This window comes from Etheostoma cragini, chromosome 7 (genome assembly GCF_013103735.1).
Source record: "Etheostoma cragini isolate CJK2018 chromosome 7, CSU_Ecrag_1.0, whole genome shotgun sequence".
NCBI classification, from domain to species: Eukaryota; Metazoa; Chordata; class Actinopteri; order Perciformes; family Percidae; genus Etheostoma; species Etheostoma cragini.
This window is the reverse complement of record NC_048413.1, coordinates 11,661,045-11,675,364: the sequence shown is the minus strand read 5'-3', so window position 1 is coordinate 11,675,364 and position 14,320 is coordinate 11,661,045. Positions and strand designations below refer to the sequence as shown.

The following is a 14,320-nucleotide window of genomic DNA, read 5'->3' as shown; positions in this document are numbered from 1 at the left end:
CATACACACCGGCTCCCACCCACCCACCCAGCCAGTCACCTCAAGTGCGACCGGCCGGCAGGAGCGGAGGCAAACAGACAGAGCCGGAGCAGCCAGGGCAATCCTGCTGTGGGGGGGGGTGGTTGGCTCAGCAAAAGAGCAGCAGAGGAGAATGGGACGCCGGTGCTTGGATCAGGACTGAGTCTGGTCGGCACGTTGAGAGCTCCTTCGACCCGTTTCCAAGTCCTTTTCTCCCGGATCGGTCACGTTTTCACCGCTGACACAATGGGCTGCTGCAGCGGACGATGCACACTCATCTTCATTTGCACTCTACAGTTGGTGAGTTGACCCACACTCTACTTGTTGTACAAGTTTTTACTCTAGCATAGGCCTACTTACAGCGTTACTGTAATATTCTTTAGAATGATACTTTATGATGGATGGAATGGGATCTGTTTTTTTTTTAAACTGGGCTGTAAGCCTATCACATGCGAACAGCTGATTAACAGGACATGTTTTAGGAATGTCAGTAAGATACATGCTAAAAGTTTTGGAGCTGACTACAGGTAGGCTACCACGTTTTCATGTTTTCTCTTACACACCCTGCGCTTTTGTTGAATTCGTGTTTTAATTGAAATCATCATGTTGGACATGTGGATGTTGTGTTTTTGGCCCGATTTTAAGCAGGAGTGTTTCTTTATTTACTTAATCTTGAGGAAATTAATTTGTGACATAATCCATATGGTGCTTTTGGTGTTAGGAAGCCAGCGATTGGCAGCAGTAAAAGGGTCCTATACTATACTACTATACTGTAGGATAGAGGATGACAGTGCATCAACTAATGTATGGATTTGCTCTTGTGAATATTATATGATGACCTTTTACTCAAATACAGACTCTTACCTGAAGTTACCATCATGTAGTTCTGACTGACTGTGTCTGTATTTCAGATTAACATCCAGAGCATTGCCACCTCTCAATGTAAAATATCTAAGATATCTGCTAACACATAAATATCTTCTTTGATCTTAAGATTGAAAGAATTTGTTCATCAAGAACTCAAACCAGCTGTTTGTTGGAGAGTGTTGAGCCACAGCTTTTCAGTTTCTGATCAGTGAAGTGTGGGCTGTGACATTTTACTGATGGTAGCCGTGAGTCTCAGATGATGCTTTCCCATTGACACAAAGGCCAACTTGCCTTTGCCACTATCCCGGAGTACAGATTACTTGACAGGGTGTGACAATGTTATTTATGGTGGTATTAAAACTGAGCTTGCTCACAACATTAAGCCTCCAAGTAAATGTCGCTTTTTACAGCTAAGGGAGCAACAAAATCTTCCCCAGACAAAGAGTGAGATGAGAAGGTTCTGATATAGTGTATCATGCGTGAGAGAATAAAAAAAACAAAGGGAACACATAACAAAAGGAACGCATTTAATTGGAGGAGATGGACGTGGCAGTTGGTATCAGCCCTAACTGTTTAAAAAAAAGAAAAGAGAAACAGAATTACTTTTTAACACCTTTGTTTTAGTATCTTGCTGACCTTTCCACACTTTATGTTCCAAATTGATGGAGTGCTGATGTGTATTTGTGCCTGTGAACCTGACAGGTTTCATCTCTAAATTCATTAAATGGTGAGGAATAGGGAACTTCTACATAGGTAGAAAGTCTGCTTGCATCTATATGGCTTTGGTGTTGCTCCCATATTAAAATCACTCCTCCCTCTCTGACACTAAAACAGAAACAAGGAGGGCTGTGAACTGAGGGACACACCTGTTTTCCCTTCCCAGACTTCGGACCTCTTTGCCTCATTAGAGAGGAGGAGGAGGTTGACCATTTGTTAAGAGGTTTATAAAGCTGTCAGCATGCTGCCTAAAAAGTCCCCGAAGACTCCTGGATACACCTTTATTTTCCCCTGGCACTATTTCTGGAGGACCTGACACTTCCTGTCTGCAGAAAAACACACTCGCACGCGTACACACCTGCACACTTCTGATGAGGTTAACCCGTAAATTGGGGTTGCAGTAAACCCTGTGTGACCTTTGGAAAGGCTGTCAGGTTGTAGCCATGTGTGTTTATGTGCGCATATGTGCATACGTGTGCTTGTGTCATTAATATACATGTGTGCATGGGTGTGGAGCAGCACAAGGGGCTCTCTCTCTCCCCTGGCTGAAACCTATGCATTGACAATGAGCCAGGTTATTCCCAGTCCATTACAGGGTAAAACTACCATTAACAAAACAACATACTCTGCTCCTTAGATGTAAAAATAGCGCTTGTGAACCGCTGTGTGTGCTAATTAGCCAGGCATAGTGCTTTGATCAAACCTCTTTTGGCATCTCGGCCATCCCCTAATTGAATTGTGGTGCGCTTTCCTCATCAACAGGCCGAGCGGTGGGACTCATCTCTCTGGGAAAGACGGCAACAGATAATGAGCCTGTATTGATCGAAACGTCAATGTTCCCTCTTCCCTCGGCAGCCTAACTAGTCCAGACAGTAGGGCTGGATCGTTGTCAGAACCCCTATCAGCCCCAGAGAATGGCAGGAACGTTGGCAGGAAGCCCTGTCTGTCTAATGATTTGTTTATACTCCGAGACACAGGCAAGCTCGTTTTTGTCTCAACGGGTTGGTTGTTTGAAGTGTTGACCTAAACCTGACCTGGCGTGGAAGTGTTTCGATTGGTCAGTTACCGGGACCGGTCGACGTATTGTGAATGTCAGCGTCAGGCCATGAGGAGGGACATTGTTCGGAGTGATGGTTAATGCAGCACCGTGGACACTGTGTGATTGATGAAGGAGGCCCCGTTTTTGGACATGGTGGTTTTGCGGAAAAAGGGCAGACGGGGACACGCACAGTCGCACACCCAACATACACACACAATTAAGGCTGGGCGATGAGGAGGAAATCAAATATCACAATATTTTTACCAAATACCCTGATCGATCATAATAATGAATAATCATCAGAAATGTGGATATAATGACTAAGTGGATATAAGCAAATAATAGAACACTTACAATAGTCTGGCGAGTCCAGAAAATGACTTAACTTTACGGTGATGCAGCCTTTAAAACCAGAAAAAGACCACATTTATGCCATATTACAATATCCAAAATGTAAGACGCTATCTTGTCTCATATCCCAATATCGATATAATATAATATGTATATATTGCCCAGCTCTACACACAATCACACTGAACGAGGGTAAGGACTTCAGAACTGAACATTGACCCTGAAAATGTCTGGCCATAACGGCAGTGGCAGCACTGACGACAGTGTTTCCCTTGGGATTATTTTTAGCAGTGGGGGAAGGTCTGTCTGAACAACAAATTTATTCACCTCTATTCACACACAATGAGGCATATTTTCAGTTGTGATTAAACTGTATTTTCTGAAGAAATATATGGCACTTGACTTCTACAGCTGTTCTAATTCTTCATAGGGGGAAACTAAAACCCAAATGACTACATCATTATATTACACTGACTCACTTACAATGTTAATTTTTCCAGATGTTTGACATCAGGATGATGAGCTGACAAAACTGACCAGTTGAACGTTGTCCAATTAGAACGGACCCACCGCGGTGACGTTTTTGGTGGAGCTGTTTGTTTAATAGTCAACTACATCAACACAACAGTATGTGGAGTTAAACTGGACAGGCCCAATTACCTCTGAATAGTTCTACTTGTTGTTAAATCGCAATGTGAGCGGTAGCCAACGGCGGGGTGCATTATGTCGGCAGGATAATTTAAAGATCCTGTGACATGGTTCTCTATGGATGCTTTCATATAGGCCTTAGTGGTCCCCTAATACCGTATCTGAAGTCTCTTTCCCAAAATTCAGCCTTGGCGCAAAATTACAGCCACTAACCCTAACCCACAATGAGCTTTCCTTAGTGTGTGCAATTTCTGAGTCTGTAGCTTTTGAGGAGGCGAGGGGGGGATGCAAGGTGGAGCCTGGGGGTGTGGCCTTGACCAACTGCCACTTTGCTCGTTTGAAAGCCATGTTGTCTGTCTCTCATGGGTGGGCCAAATTTTCCGGGTGGGCAAAACAGAGAAAGAGGAGATAACCTTGCCCCTTATGACCTCATAAGGTACAAGATTCCAGATGGGCCCACCTGAGCTTTCATTTTCTCAAAGGCAGAGCAAAATGCCCAGGGCTCGGTTTACACCTATAACCAGTTCTAGCCACTGGGGGACCATAGGCAGGCTGGGGGAACTCAGACTTAAGTTAAAAAACCTCATAAAGGGACATTTTCATGCCATGGGACAATTAAAAGGCAAACGCGACCACATTGTGCGTCGGCCCTGTTTCTGATACCATGGCGTCAGAAATGTTACCGTGGCGGGCCGCCACTACAAATCAACATAAAGGAAACACTGACTGACAGATCCAACCTCACAGAGACACAGACACTATTTAATTTACGCCTCTTCACACACAGACACAGCTGCTCATTCTGACCTGTGAGTTATACTGTATGTGAGTAGGTCTTGTGTTGGGTAAAGATTACATCCTTTGTATGATGGAAAGAAGTGCAGCTTTGTCATTTTTGACAAGAGGAGATAAATGAAGGAAAGCGCTGGAAGGCATTTTCTTTGATCAAAAGCAATGAGAAGAAAAAAAAGTGACCATGTTGTCACAGTGAATGGCTTTGTTTTTTACCCATATAGTAGTAGTAGAGCTTTTAGTGAAGTGATCCATAGTACAGAGGAAGCAGAGATCCGCGAGTTTTTATCTCATCCTAACCCTTAAAAACTAAGTCATACTACCCATAAGTGCTATGTGAGTATGTATGTGTAATGTCTTGCATCACACTGCCCACTTTTTCTGTTCTCTTTTGATGACATAGCTGGAGAATATACCATTTTTGTAGTAAAGGCTTCAGAGGAGAAGACCAAGTTCAACCAAAGTGCTTTCAAGAAAGTTTTAGCGGAGATGCAGAGCGCCTCCTCCTGAAGAGTGTTAGCGCTAAAATGCATGAGATTATCCGTTGGCAGGCATCATGTAATCTACCACTATCTAACCAAGATTTAGACAGTTTTATTCCCTCTACCTTTATTGCTAACTCATTGGCTTTATGGAAGCAGTAACATTCAAATTTCCTGGGCTTGTACAACAAAGAAACACAGCTGCTTAAGGCTAACCCAGCTCTTAACACTAAATATATTGTCTTATATGTTAACTGACTCACCCAGACAGTGTCTCAGTTCGCGGTTGTAATGGCTGCTGGCTTCGATGACAACGTAGTCGGGAACAACCTCTGCTCCTGGTTTGCTTTCCAGCATCCTTTGTCCTTCTCTTTGTAGTCCAGGTTTTAAAAGTTATATTTAGAGCTGGGCAATATATCTATTATGTTGATATTGTGATAGATATTGTCTAAGATTTTGGATATTGTAATATCGTAACAGGGCATAAGTGTTGTTTTGTCCCAGTTTTGAAGGCTGCATTCCAAAAAAGTTAAGTAATTTTCTGAACTCACCTGACTGTTCTATTATTTGACTTGACCCACTTGGTCATTATATCCACATAACCGATGATTGTTTATTAAAAATTTCATTGTGTAAATATTTAGTTCTTTTCTGCTGTGGGGAAAACAAAACAGTGTTTCAAATAGTGTCTTTCTTTCAGCGTGTAGTTTGCAGCTTTCATGTGTCTTGCCGCTTGAAGCCTTCATCTTCTCCTTTTTTTTCTTCTCTTTCTTTCTTCTCTGAACGAATCCCTCACTGAATCGGTCCCACACACCAGCAGTTCTGGGTTAAATCAGTGTCCACATGTCATGTGTCAGTCTGACCCTGGCCATCTCCTAACCATGCCCACTTCTTTAATGACACTAGACTGATATTGTCAACAGTAGAGATGCTGGATGTCTCTCAACATACTGTCTCTCTCACCTCACCAATCTACATGAGCATGTGTACAGACACACATACACAAGGTCTTGGCCCATAGATTTGATATTAATGCATCACACAGCTGTAATTAAGAATAATTCAGAATAATTACTGCATAGCCATAAAACATTGTATGCCATCAGTCCAGCAGCAGAGCTACTGTGTAATCCTGTTCTGTCTTCACAGCTAAAGTGATACATCAAAACCTGGTAACTAGTGAAATATGAAAGCTGTTCTTGGCAAGAGCAAGAAGATTTCAATTTGATCAGTTACAGATGTTGCAGACATCTGTTTAGAGTGACTCTTTTGGTTGGTGTTTTGTTGAGCGTATGTGTGTAACTTCTTTAGAGTGTCTGTGTGAGCGTGGCGTCCAGTGTGATCAATGATAATGAACTGTATTTCCTTGGCACTGCCAGGTTGATGGAGGAGATAGGCCAGTGGAAGTGAATGGCCCCAGCTCCTTTGTCTCACTTTCTTTACCCTCGTCTTTGCCTCTCTGGACACGCTATTTGGTTCTCATTAGGCCTTTTCTGGACTGGGAGTCATATTATTGTAAGCAATACGTTTTCTTTGGCTTGCACAGATGGCGGCAGAATAAGATATTCTCAACTGTATTTTACAGAATCAAGGTCCAGATGAAAAATAAAAGTACACGTAACACATTACAAGAGGGGTACAAAGCAAACACACAAACATAAATACATATACTGACTCCCAAAAATGGTATAAAGTAAACATACAAAACAGACATGCATTCATGCTTATATACATAAAGGCATACAAATATCTATCCCCATTAATTAAAACAGGTACAGATGCGTGTTCCATTGTTTCAAGATATCATCCCTATCTGAATTATCCACGTAGATACAAAATGTGGTGTCTGTGTGTTAGAAACAGCTTGCTGGACGTTGATGGGCTCCCCATAAACTACATATACTCCCCGAATGCCAACAGATGTCAGCAGCAATTTATTTGTTGGCTTCTTAGTTAATTTATTTTTAACTACTAGATGTAAATGGAGCTGTACCAGTATGTGCTTAGTCATTTTGAAGACAGTTATCATTATAGCATACACACTGATGACTGAATTTGTCAGAAGTGGACTGAGAGTGGAGTTTGTAATCTACACCACTAAGCCTGAGGCAACTCATTGTCCATTATCTGGAACCCAGCGAGCATTCTTCCACACTGTGAAGCCAAGTTTGAGCCTAAAGTAGCCTCACAAGCCTTCTTGGCAATAAAATGCAAGGGCAATCTCAGCAACTAATGACATTTGTAATTAATATATTAGAGCAAAACCCAGATACTTAGAGTAATGTACTGCACAGAACCCCAAATACTTCTACACACTGCTTGTTAGATGCTATGGTGTTGTGACATTGACATTTATTTTTATTACCGTAATTTACTGATAGGTCAATAGGACATGCAGTAGGTCAAGCTGATGGTGAAATTATAAGAAGTTCTCATGCTTGAGCACATGGAAAACTACTTAAACAGTCTGTTACTCTTATAGACGGTTGTGTTTAATTCAAACAGGTCATTACAGTTTAAATATTTAAAATATAATCATCAAATTTCGGATAAGAATTACATTATTATGTAGAATTTAGGGGTAAAACTGCTGGTTGGATGTACAGTATACTACCTTTATGATGACTAACATTACTAAGAGAAGCTTGGCATCACCATAGCCTACATTTACTACAGTAAAGGAAAGTAAATAAATCCACACGCTAGTCTAAGTCAGGACATAAAGTAAAACAAAGCAATGAAATTCATGTTGAATAGATTAGGGCCAACTTTTTTCCTAGAATGGCAGCCAAATACTGTATATAACTCCAGGTCCCCAAGGCACCGTCTCAGCAGTTTGCATCATGTTGGCAAGCCTGCTAAAGTCTTTCTGGCTTAAATGGCTAAGCAGCTTAGAATTTGGACGGACATAGCCATTAATTAAAATTCTGTAACTTGTCTTTCGGACCCAATTAGATTAATTCAATACAAGTTGCTGTTCAGACAATTAGAATTGCATGACCATTGATCAAAAGCTCTAGTTCAAACAATAGGGAAAGGCAGTCAAACACTATGAAAAAGGACTCCCTGACTTTTAAGACTTTTTCGTTCAATACATAAAAATCAACTAATCTTAAAAGAAAGTACATGTTTCAATTTTTGGGTCCTTTTAAAGGAGGGTTCATGTGGTGGCATATTTACTTTCTTACTAGAGACATTGTAGAAGTGGGAAATGGAGGACAGACTGTGACCGTGGGCCACAGAAACTTCAGTAGTTTGTGTGATTTCCGAAATGAAGGTCTTAACCCTGTCTTACATTGTCTCTGGGCCCTTATTCTTTTCATTTTGGCAGGTCACGCAGGTCGAGATAATTAAGTACAGTATGTGAGTGCTGTGCTTGTGCTGTCAAATGGACCCCTGGTGTTCAGCGCTGATTGTGGTCTTGACCTAGACTGTGTTGAATGCTATGCCTGAGCAGCGCTCATCCTCAGAAGAGCGGACCCTGACAGGTCTTCCTTCGCCATAGTAGCAGCCCCATCAAAAACAAGTTGATTAAACAACAGCCTACAGTGTTTAAGAGAATGTGTTTATATGTGTTGTAGGTCACAAAGGCAAGGTGACTGCATAATATATTCAAATTCACAGCTCAGAACTTGGAGCTCCCTCCACTGTGTCATCCTCTCACCTGAGCGCCTAATGCAGCCTGGGTACTTAGTGATGAGAGGCACTGCTTGAATGTATAAATGAATGTTCATGCTCCGCCCCTAAAGTGTGTGCTTTGTTAAAACACAACAAGGCTTTGTCTTATCTCCCTTTGCCTTTATTCCCCCCATCTTCTTTCACATTTTATGCCCCTGTTGGGAAAACGTTTGAATTATTGATTACCAGCTGATTTATCAGCGGGGGCAGAGCCACTGGAGATTTAGGGGGATGAGGATAGAAAGGTGGAGAAAAATAGAGAGAGAAAAAAGGGGGGGATGGGTGGTGTCTCGACCTCTCACTCGGGGCCAATTATGTGCATGACCCCGCAGACCTGAGATCTCTATGTTTAGCTTTCCTTTTTCTCCCTTTTTTCGTTTTTAATCTGCATCTCCCTCCCTCCTTTCTTGTGCACTGTTACCACGGAAACCTTTATGTATACAATAAAATGTCGAAGAGCCCGCATGAGATCAAAACCAACATGTCAAAAAGACATGGGAATGTATCATGCAAATCTGAAGCAGCGTGCTGAGGAGAGAGACGATTGCTATAAAGGACCTCTGGGTGGTGGGTGGTGGGGGGTGGGGGGTGGGGGTCGGGGGGGCTGAATACAACACAAGGCTCGGTACACATCCTGCTCTCACGACAACTGTCACTCTAAAGATAGCTCTCTTCACATACACAGCCTATAACCTCACCACAAAATACGACCCACCCAAAATGCAACATAGCAACCAGTCAGATACAGCTGAGTCGTTTACTTGGGACTAACTCTATCTTAATTGTGCTTATTTTATACTTTTGAATGACTTTGCTTGTCCAAAACGGACTACAGCAGCCAGGTTTTATGCTAATTGAGAAGAGGTGGTGACTTTCTTGTTGTTTCTAGACCGTCCCGAGAGTTGGGAGTCACTGCCCTAGCTGCGTGCATGTTGGTTAATAATAATATGTGTACTCGGAAAAACCATCTCCTCCTTGTCCCTGGTGGCCATTTTTACAACTGTTCACCATTTTAATGTCTTCAATTTAACAGACCATTAATTATGTGGTTATAGTGAAATCCTTGGGCTGGCAAATGTGAGAGTGTGCACATTTACCTATCCATGCAGAGGCATGTGTGTGTGTGTGCCTGTGTGTGCTCCATATCAATGACACTGCAATATTGAGCTAAAATGGAGATAAAACTACAACTTTTTGCAAGCCCATTTCTCTCTTTCTATTCCAACTATTCCAGCACTGTCATTTGTTATAGTGTAGCATAGAATAAATTGCTTTGGGAGCACCACAACTGGGATGACTATCTTGACAGATCACATTCAGTTGAATGGCTGCAAAGCATATTCATCTAACTCAAATACCCCCACTGCTATCTGGCATTAAGTCCTTGTTTTACAAGCGGTTGATGACTTTACCGATGTTTTTGCTGTAATTGTGTTGTGGGATCACACGGTCGGACAGCAGGGATGCACACGGCGTAACGTCCTCTACTGGAGGATAAAAGATTAAGAGTGATGGTATTATGATGAAAAGAGCCACATTACTGACTCCCTTATGGAAAGTAGAGCTGGAGGGTATGAACTGCTGACAGGTGTTTGCCGTTCTTGACTGCGTATTCCTGATGAGAATTTCCTCTGTCGCAGCTAAATTGCCTACTTGTTAATTGGGGCGAAACCTAAACAGTTTTTGTTAGATCTGGGACATGGGGAGGCAGAAGAAGAGAAAAGATTGGCTGGTTTAGGCTGCTCTCATTTCATCACTTTCCATTCCATCCTGTCTATTGTGAGTGTGTTTGAGGTTTATTAATGGCTTTATTCTTGTCCTGCTTTTCCTATGTTGTCTTCCGTGAGAAATCAAAATATCTGTGTGTGATGCAGTCTGCGGTCTCATCCCTAATTTTCTATATGACACCCCCACAACAAACAAGGACTTTACAAGGAGCTATAAGAAAAGAAGACAAAACCTCACAAGGGACATTAATCCCTCAGGTTGAGACTGAAATCATAACAGTCAGTGCTGCTGCATTCCTCTTCAAGTTGATGCAGCAAAATCTAAACTAGCCTCTAATAATCCAAGCGTTGCTGCCACCTTTTCAGATAATCTCAAAAGAAATGTTGGCTGACGGCAAAGTGGAGGAAGAGAGATGAAGGCAGGAAGACAGACTGAGTGAGATAAGCGTTTAACAAGAGATACCAGCCGTGTGAGAAAGGATGTTTTCTGTCACAGTGTACGAATTTGGGTCACATCTCAATGAACTTTGCATCATCAAGTCAGTTTATTTGATTTTTTGGCTAAAATCCTTAAAATGCTGTCTAGTGAGATTTGTGCAGGCCGCTTTAATTGAGAAAGAGATCATGAAAGCAGTTTAGACGTGTTACAGGTTAAGAACTGTTATGTTTCTTCTAGCAAAAGATTAGCTATGACTAACTTGGTAACAAGACTTAATGTTTCCTTTGTCGGAATTCATGGAATGCTCTATTACACAATGTCGTCTTTCTCTTCTGAGCTTCATCCTCTAATCAACACTGTTTATACGGGTAGTAGGTGCTGACGAGTCCTAATTACGTAACACATAGGGACACTTAAATATTTAATTAAGGGGTTATTTAAATTTAATATAATCTCTTATTTTAATTTGAAATTAAATGAATGTTACGACTGTGGTCGGCTAGTTGCAATAATATACTGAATATAAATATAAAGATGTTTTTTGCTGAGCTGTCACGATCCCTGATACTGTTTTTGTTTTCCTCTCTCTAAGTATTTTGGAACTCAGTATACCTTTTTTTCCTAGCAGACATTTTGACTTGTCCTGGTAGTTAAAGCACAGGCAAATGGCTCTGTTCTATTTAAGTGTCCCTGTTAACTGACAGTGAACCAACATGCACTTTACCAGGGCCCTGAAACCGAAGCTGCTAAAAATAATTCAACATAATAATAATAATAAAAATAATGTTATAATTTACACCTGTTTTTCTTCAGTGTCATGTCAAAATACATTTTCTGTGACAAAGGCCTGTCTTTTTTTAGCAATGCAGTAAAAGGAAAATGTACTTGTTTTCTTTCTCTCGCAGATTAAAAAAAATATGTAAACTTTACACATTGCAGTATAAAACTAATCCAGGCAGCCACGGATACATACGGTGCATATATTCTCGTGAAATTGTGAAATCTAGTTTGCCAAGCACCCAGGCTTAGGCCCACGATGACCACGGTGAATGTCTGTATTGTATCTTTACTCTTTTCTCAGGGGAATCTTATGTAATGCACACATAAAAGAGGGGAAGAACATCTTTCAAAGATAAGAAAGTGAATGTAAAAAAAGCAAGGGAGATGAGATGTGGGCTGAGGAAACCAGGTAGCAGATGCAGAGACAGAAAGGAGGTGAGTAGTGTCTTAGAGTGGGAGAACTGTAACCACTAACACGACCAGTTGGGATACCAGACAGGGCAATTCTCAACGGGTCTGACCATGGACTCTATACAAAGAAGGGGCTTCATTCAACTAAAAGCTCAGATGAACTAAACTCACCTGCCCTCAACAGCATTGAAGTAAACAGAAAATGATTGTGGTCTAGTCCAACCGAGGAGTTGAGTATAGCTTAATCTTAAAGTGAGCAACAGTAACAGAGAGAAAATTACAGCACAAAACTCAAATGTTTAAAGTACTTTGCCAGTGTCCAGAGGGAAACTCAGTTCAAAGCATTCGCTTTTATCATGTTATTTTCCGTGGGACGGATTTGTGTTCCCAATAGCACTGAGAGATTAGCATGTTATTAAGCACTATAAGTTTAACATACTGCATCTTAAATACAGAGCTCTTTGATTCATAGGCTTTCAATGGCCACTTTGCAAAAAAAACAGAGCTGCAGTGAGCACTTTACTCAGTGTCTGTTTAGTACTGCGACCTAAAACCAGCGGTACTTAGTGAAGTACAAAGAGACTGGCTGCTGTGTGTTTCTCTGTGCAGACTATATTTCAAACTGTGAAGAAGAAAGTGGCTTATGAAGGCACCCTACCTCTTAATCCCTGTCTATGCTCTGCTAGACCAGGCACCACCAAGGGCTATCTATTTATCCAACCCTGCATGCACCCAATGAAAGCCACACACACACACACACACACATATACCCCCCATTACACATGCTGAGATTGGCACCATTAGTTACATAAGGACCAGGCAGGCACCAGAGTATAATGACTTTACCCAGGCGAGAGGTGAAAAATTGGATTGGAGAAAGTTTTTGAGAAGTACTTTACTGCCTGCTGAGAGTCACGGAGTAAAGACAAGCCAGGGCAAAGCATGGCACATTTAGAAAATACAACCCTGCCAGCCTCTGATTCATGGATTGTCTTTGTGTCTTTCGCTTGATTTAGATTTGGAGTGGAACAGTTATACTGACAGTAGTCTTGCAGGGCCAGACCTTACTTCACACTGTTGTGGAGTAAGGTATGTCTACTCCACAAATACATCCTGGGATGGGAGAAAAAAAACACTCTTGGTTGTTTACATTTCTGTAAACCAATCACAATTGTTTTGGGTGGTGCTAAGCTCCGGATGGTGGCTTTGCAAAACAGTATCTGGAAGTAACTTGTTTGGGTGGAACATTTACACCTCACAGAAGAAAATTTCACGTTCAATATTAAATTAAGTTAACTGTTCTCACAATACGGTAACAGGAGTTATATACATACCAGTGTACAGCTGTGTGTACTTTTGTCTACAGCAATCCTCTCCAATTGTTCCCAAAATGTCCCAGTTATGGTGTTTTTGCATTAAATGGTACCTGCTTTGCTCGGCTCGGCTTGGCATGGCCTGGCTCGTCTCGACTGCGATGCCCCGTGCTCCTTTTTGCATTGTAGATTAATACCCTACCACCTCAGGCGAGCGTGGCTGGTCGTCATAGCAGGAAACTGCCGTGACCTAACGCGACACACACACACACGCACAGCGTTGAAGGTGTCTTGTTTTTGATTCTTGCAGCATGTGGAAGTTGCCAACGCCAGAAGAGACATTTACTTTCAAAAGTTGCTGGAGACAACAAAAAACACAGCTGGATTAACTACTTAAACGCAACGGGACACCCCCGTCTGTCGCTAGCAATAATGACGCAGTGATTAGTGACGAGTCTCTCCGACCAATCAGTAGTCTGCAGGCTTTCGCGTCACCTTTTGGTATCGCCTCAGCTCGCTTAGAACCTCGACTGAGGTGGTACTAAAAAAAGAACCCCATTAGATAGTAAATGATGTAAACAATGAAACTAGTAGTTAGATACAGATAACATAACAATGTTCTAATGATTTTTAGATACAGAGAACATAACAATTTTCTAACCAGTTTGACATCCAATTCCAAAAAACAGAATTGTTATTCAATGGCATAAATCTTCACCATATATATATATACACTACCGGTCAAAAGTTTGGGGTCACTTACAAATTTCCATTTCACTCGATTATAGACAGGATACCAGCTGATCTGGGTGGGTGGCTTATCTTTAATGCAATACCTACATTTCCCATAATCAGCAACCATTCATCCAATGTTCCAAATGCTCATTTTGTTTACTAATCTGATATTATTTTAAAAAACTAACTAAGAGAACATTAAACAACCCTTTCGCAATTATGTAAGCACATAATGTAATCTGGAAACTGCTGCCCGGGTTAAAAAAACAAGGCAACTGATCTCAGCTGGGATTCTGTCTATAATGTAGTCCAATGGAATTTTG

At 41.5% G+C, this 14,320-nt stretch overlaps 1 protein-coding gene and 1 long non-coding RNA gene across 3 annotated transcripts in view; one reads left to right on the top strand and one right to left on the bottom strand.

The window, feature by feature from the left end:
• LOC117947508 overlaps positions 1-14,320 on the bottom strand; it is a 1,113,976-nt gene that overhangs the window by 583,747 nt on the left and 515,909 nt on the right. The window lies entirely within an intron of this gene.
• nkain4 (sodium/potassium transporting ATPase interacting 4) overlaps positions 1-14,320 on the top strand; it is a 47,473-nt gene that overhangs the window by 16 nt on the left and 33,137 nt on the right. For both annotated transcript variants that reach the window (XM_034876477.1, XM_034876476.1), the window contains exon 1: positions 1-318. This exon is cut by the window's left edge. In XM_034876477.1, coding sequence (XP_034732368.1) covers positions 265-318 — 54 coding nt within the window. In that variant the 5' untranslated portion in view covers positions 1-264. The remainder of the gene's footprint in view (positions 319-14,320) is intronic.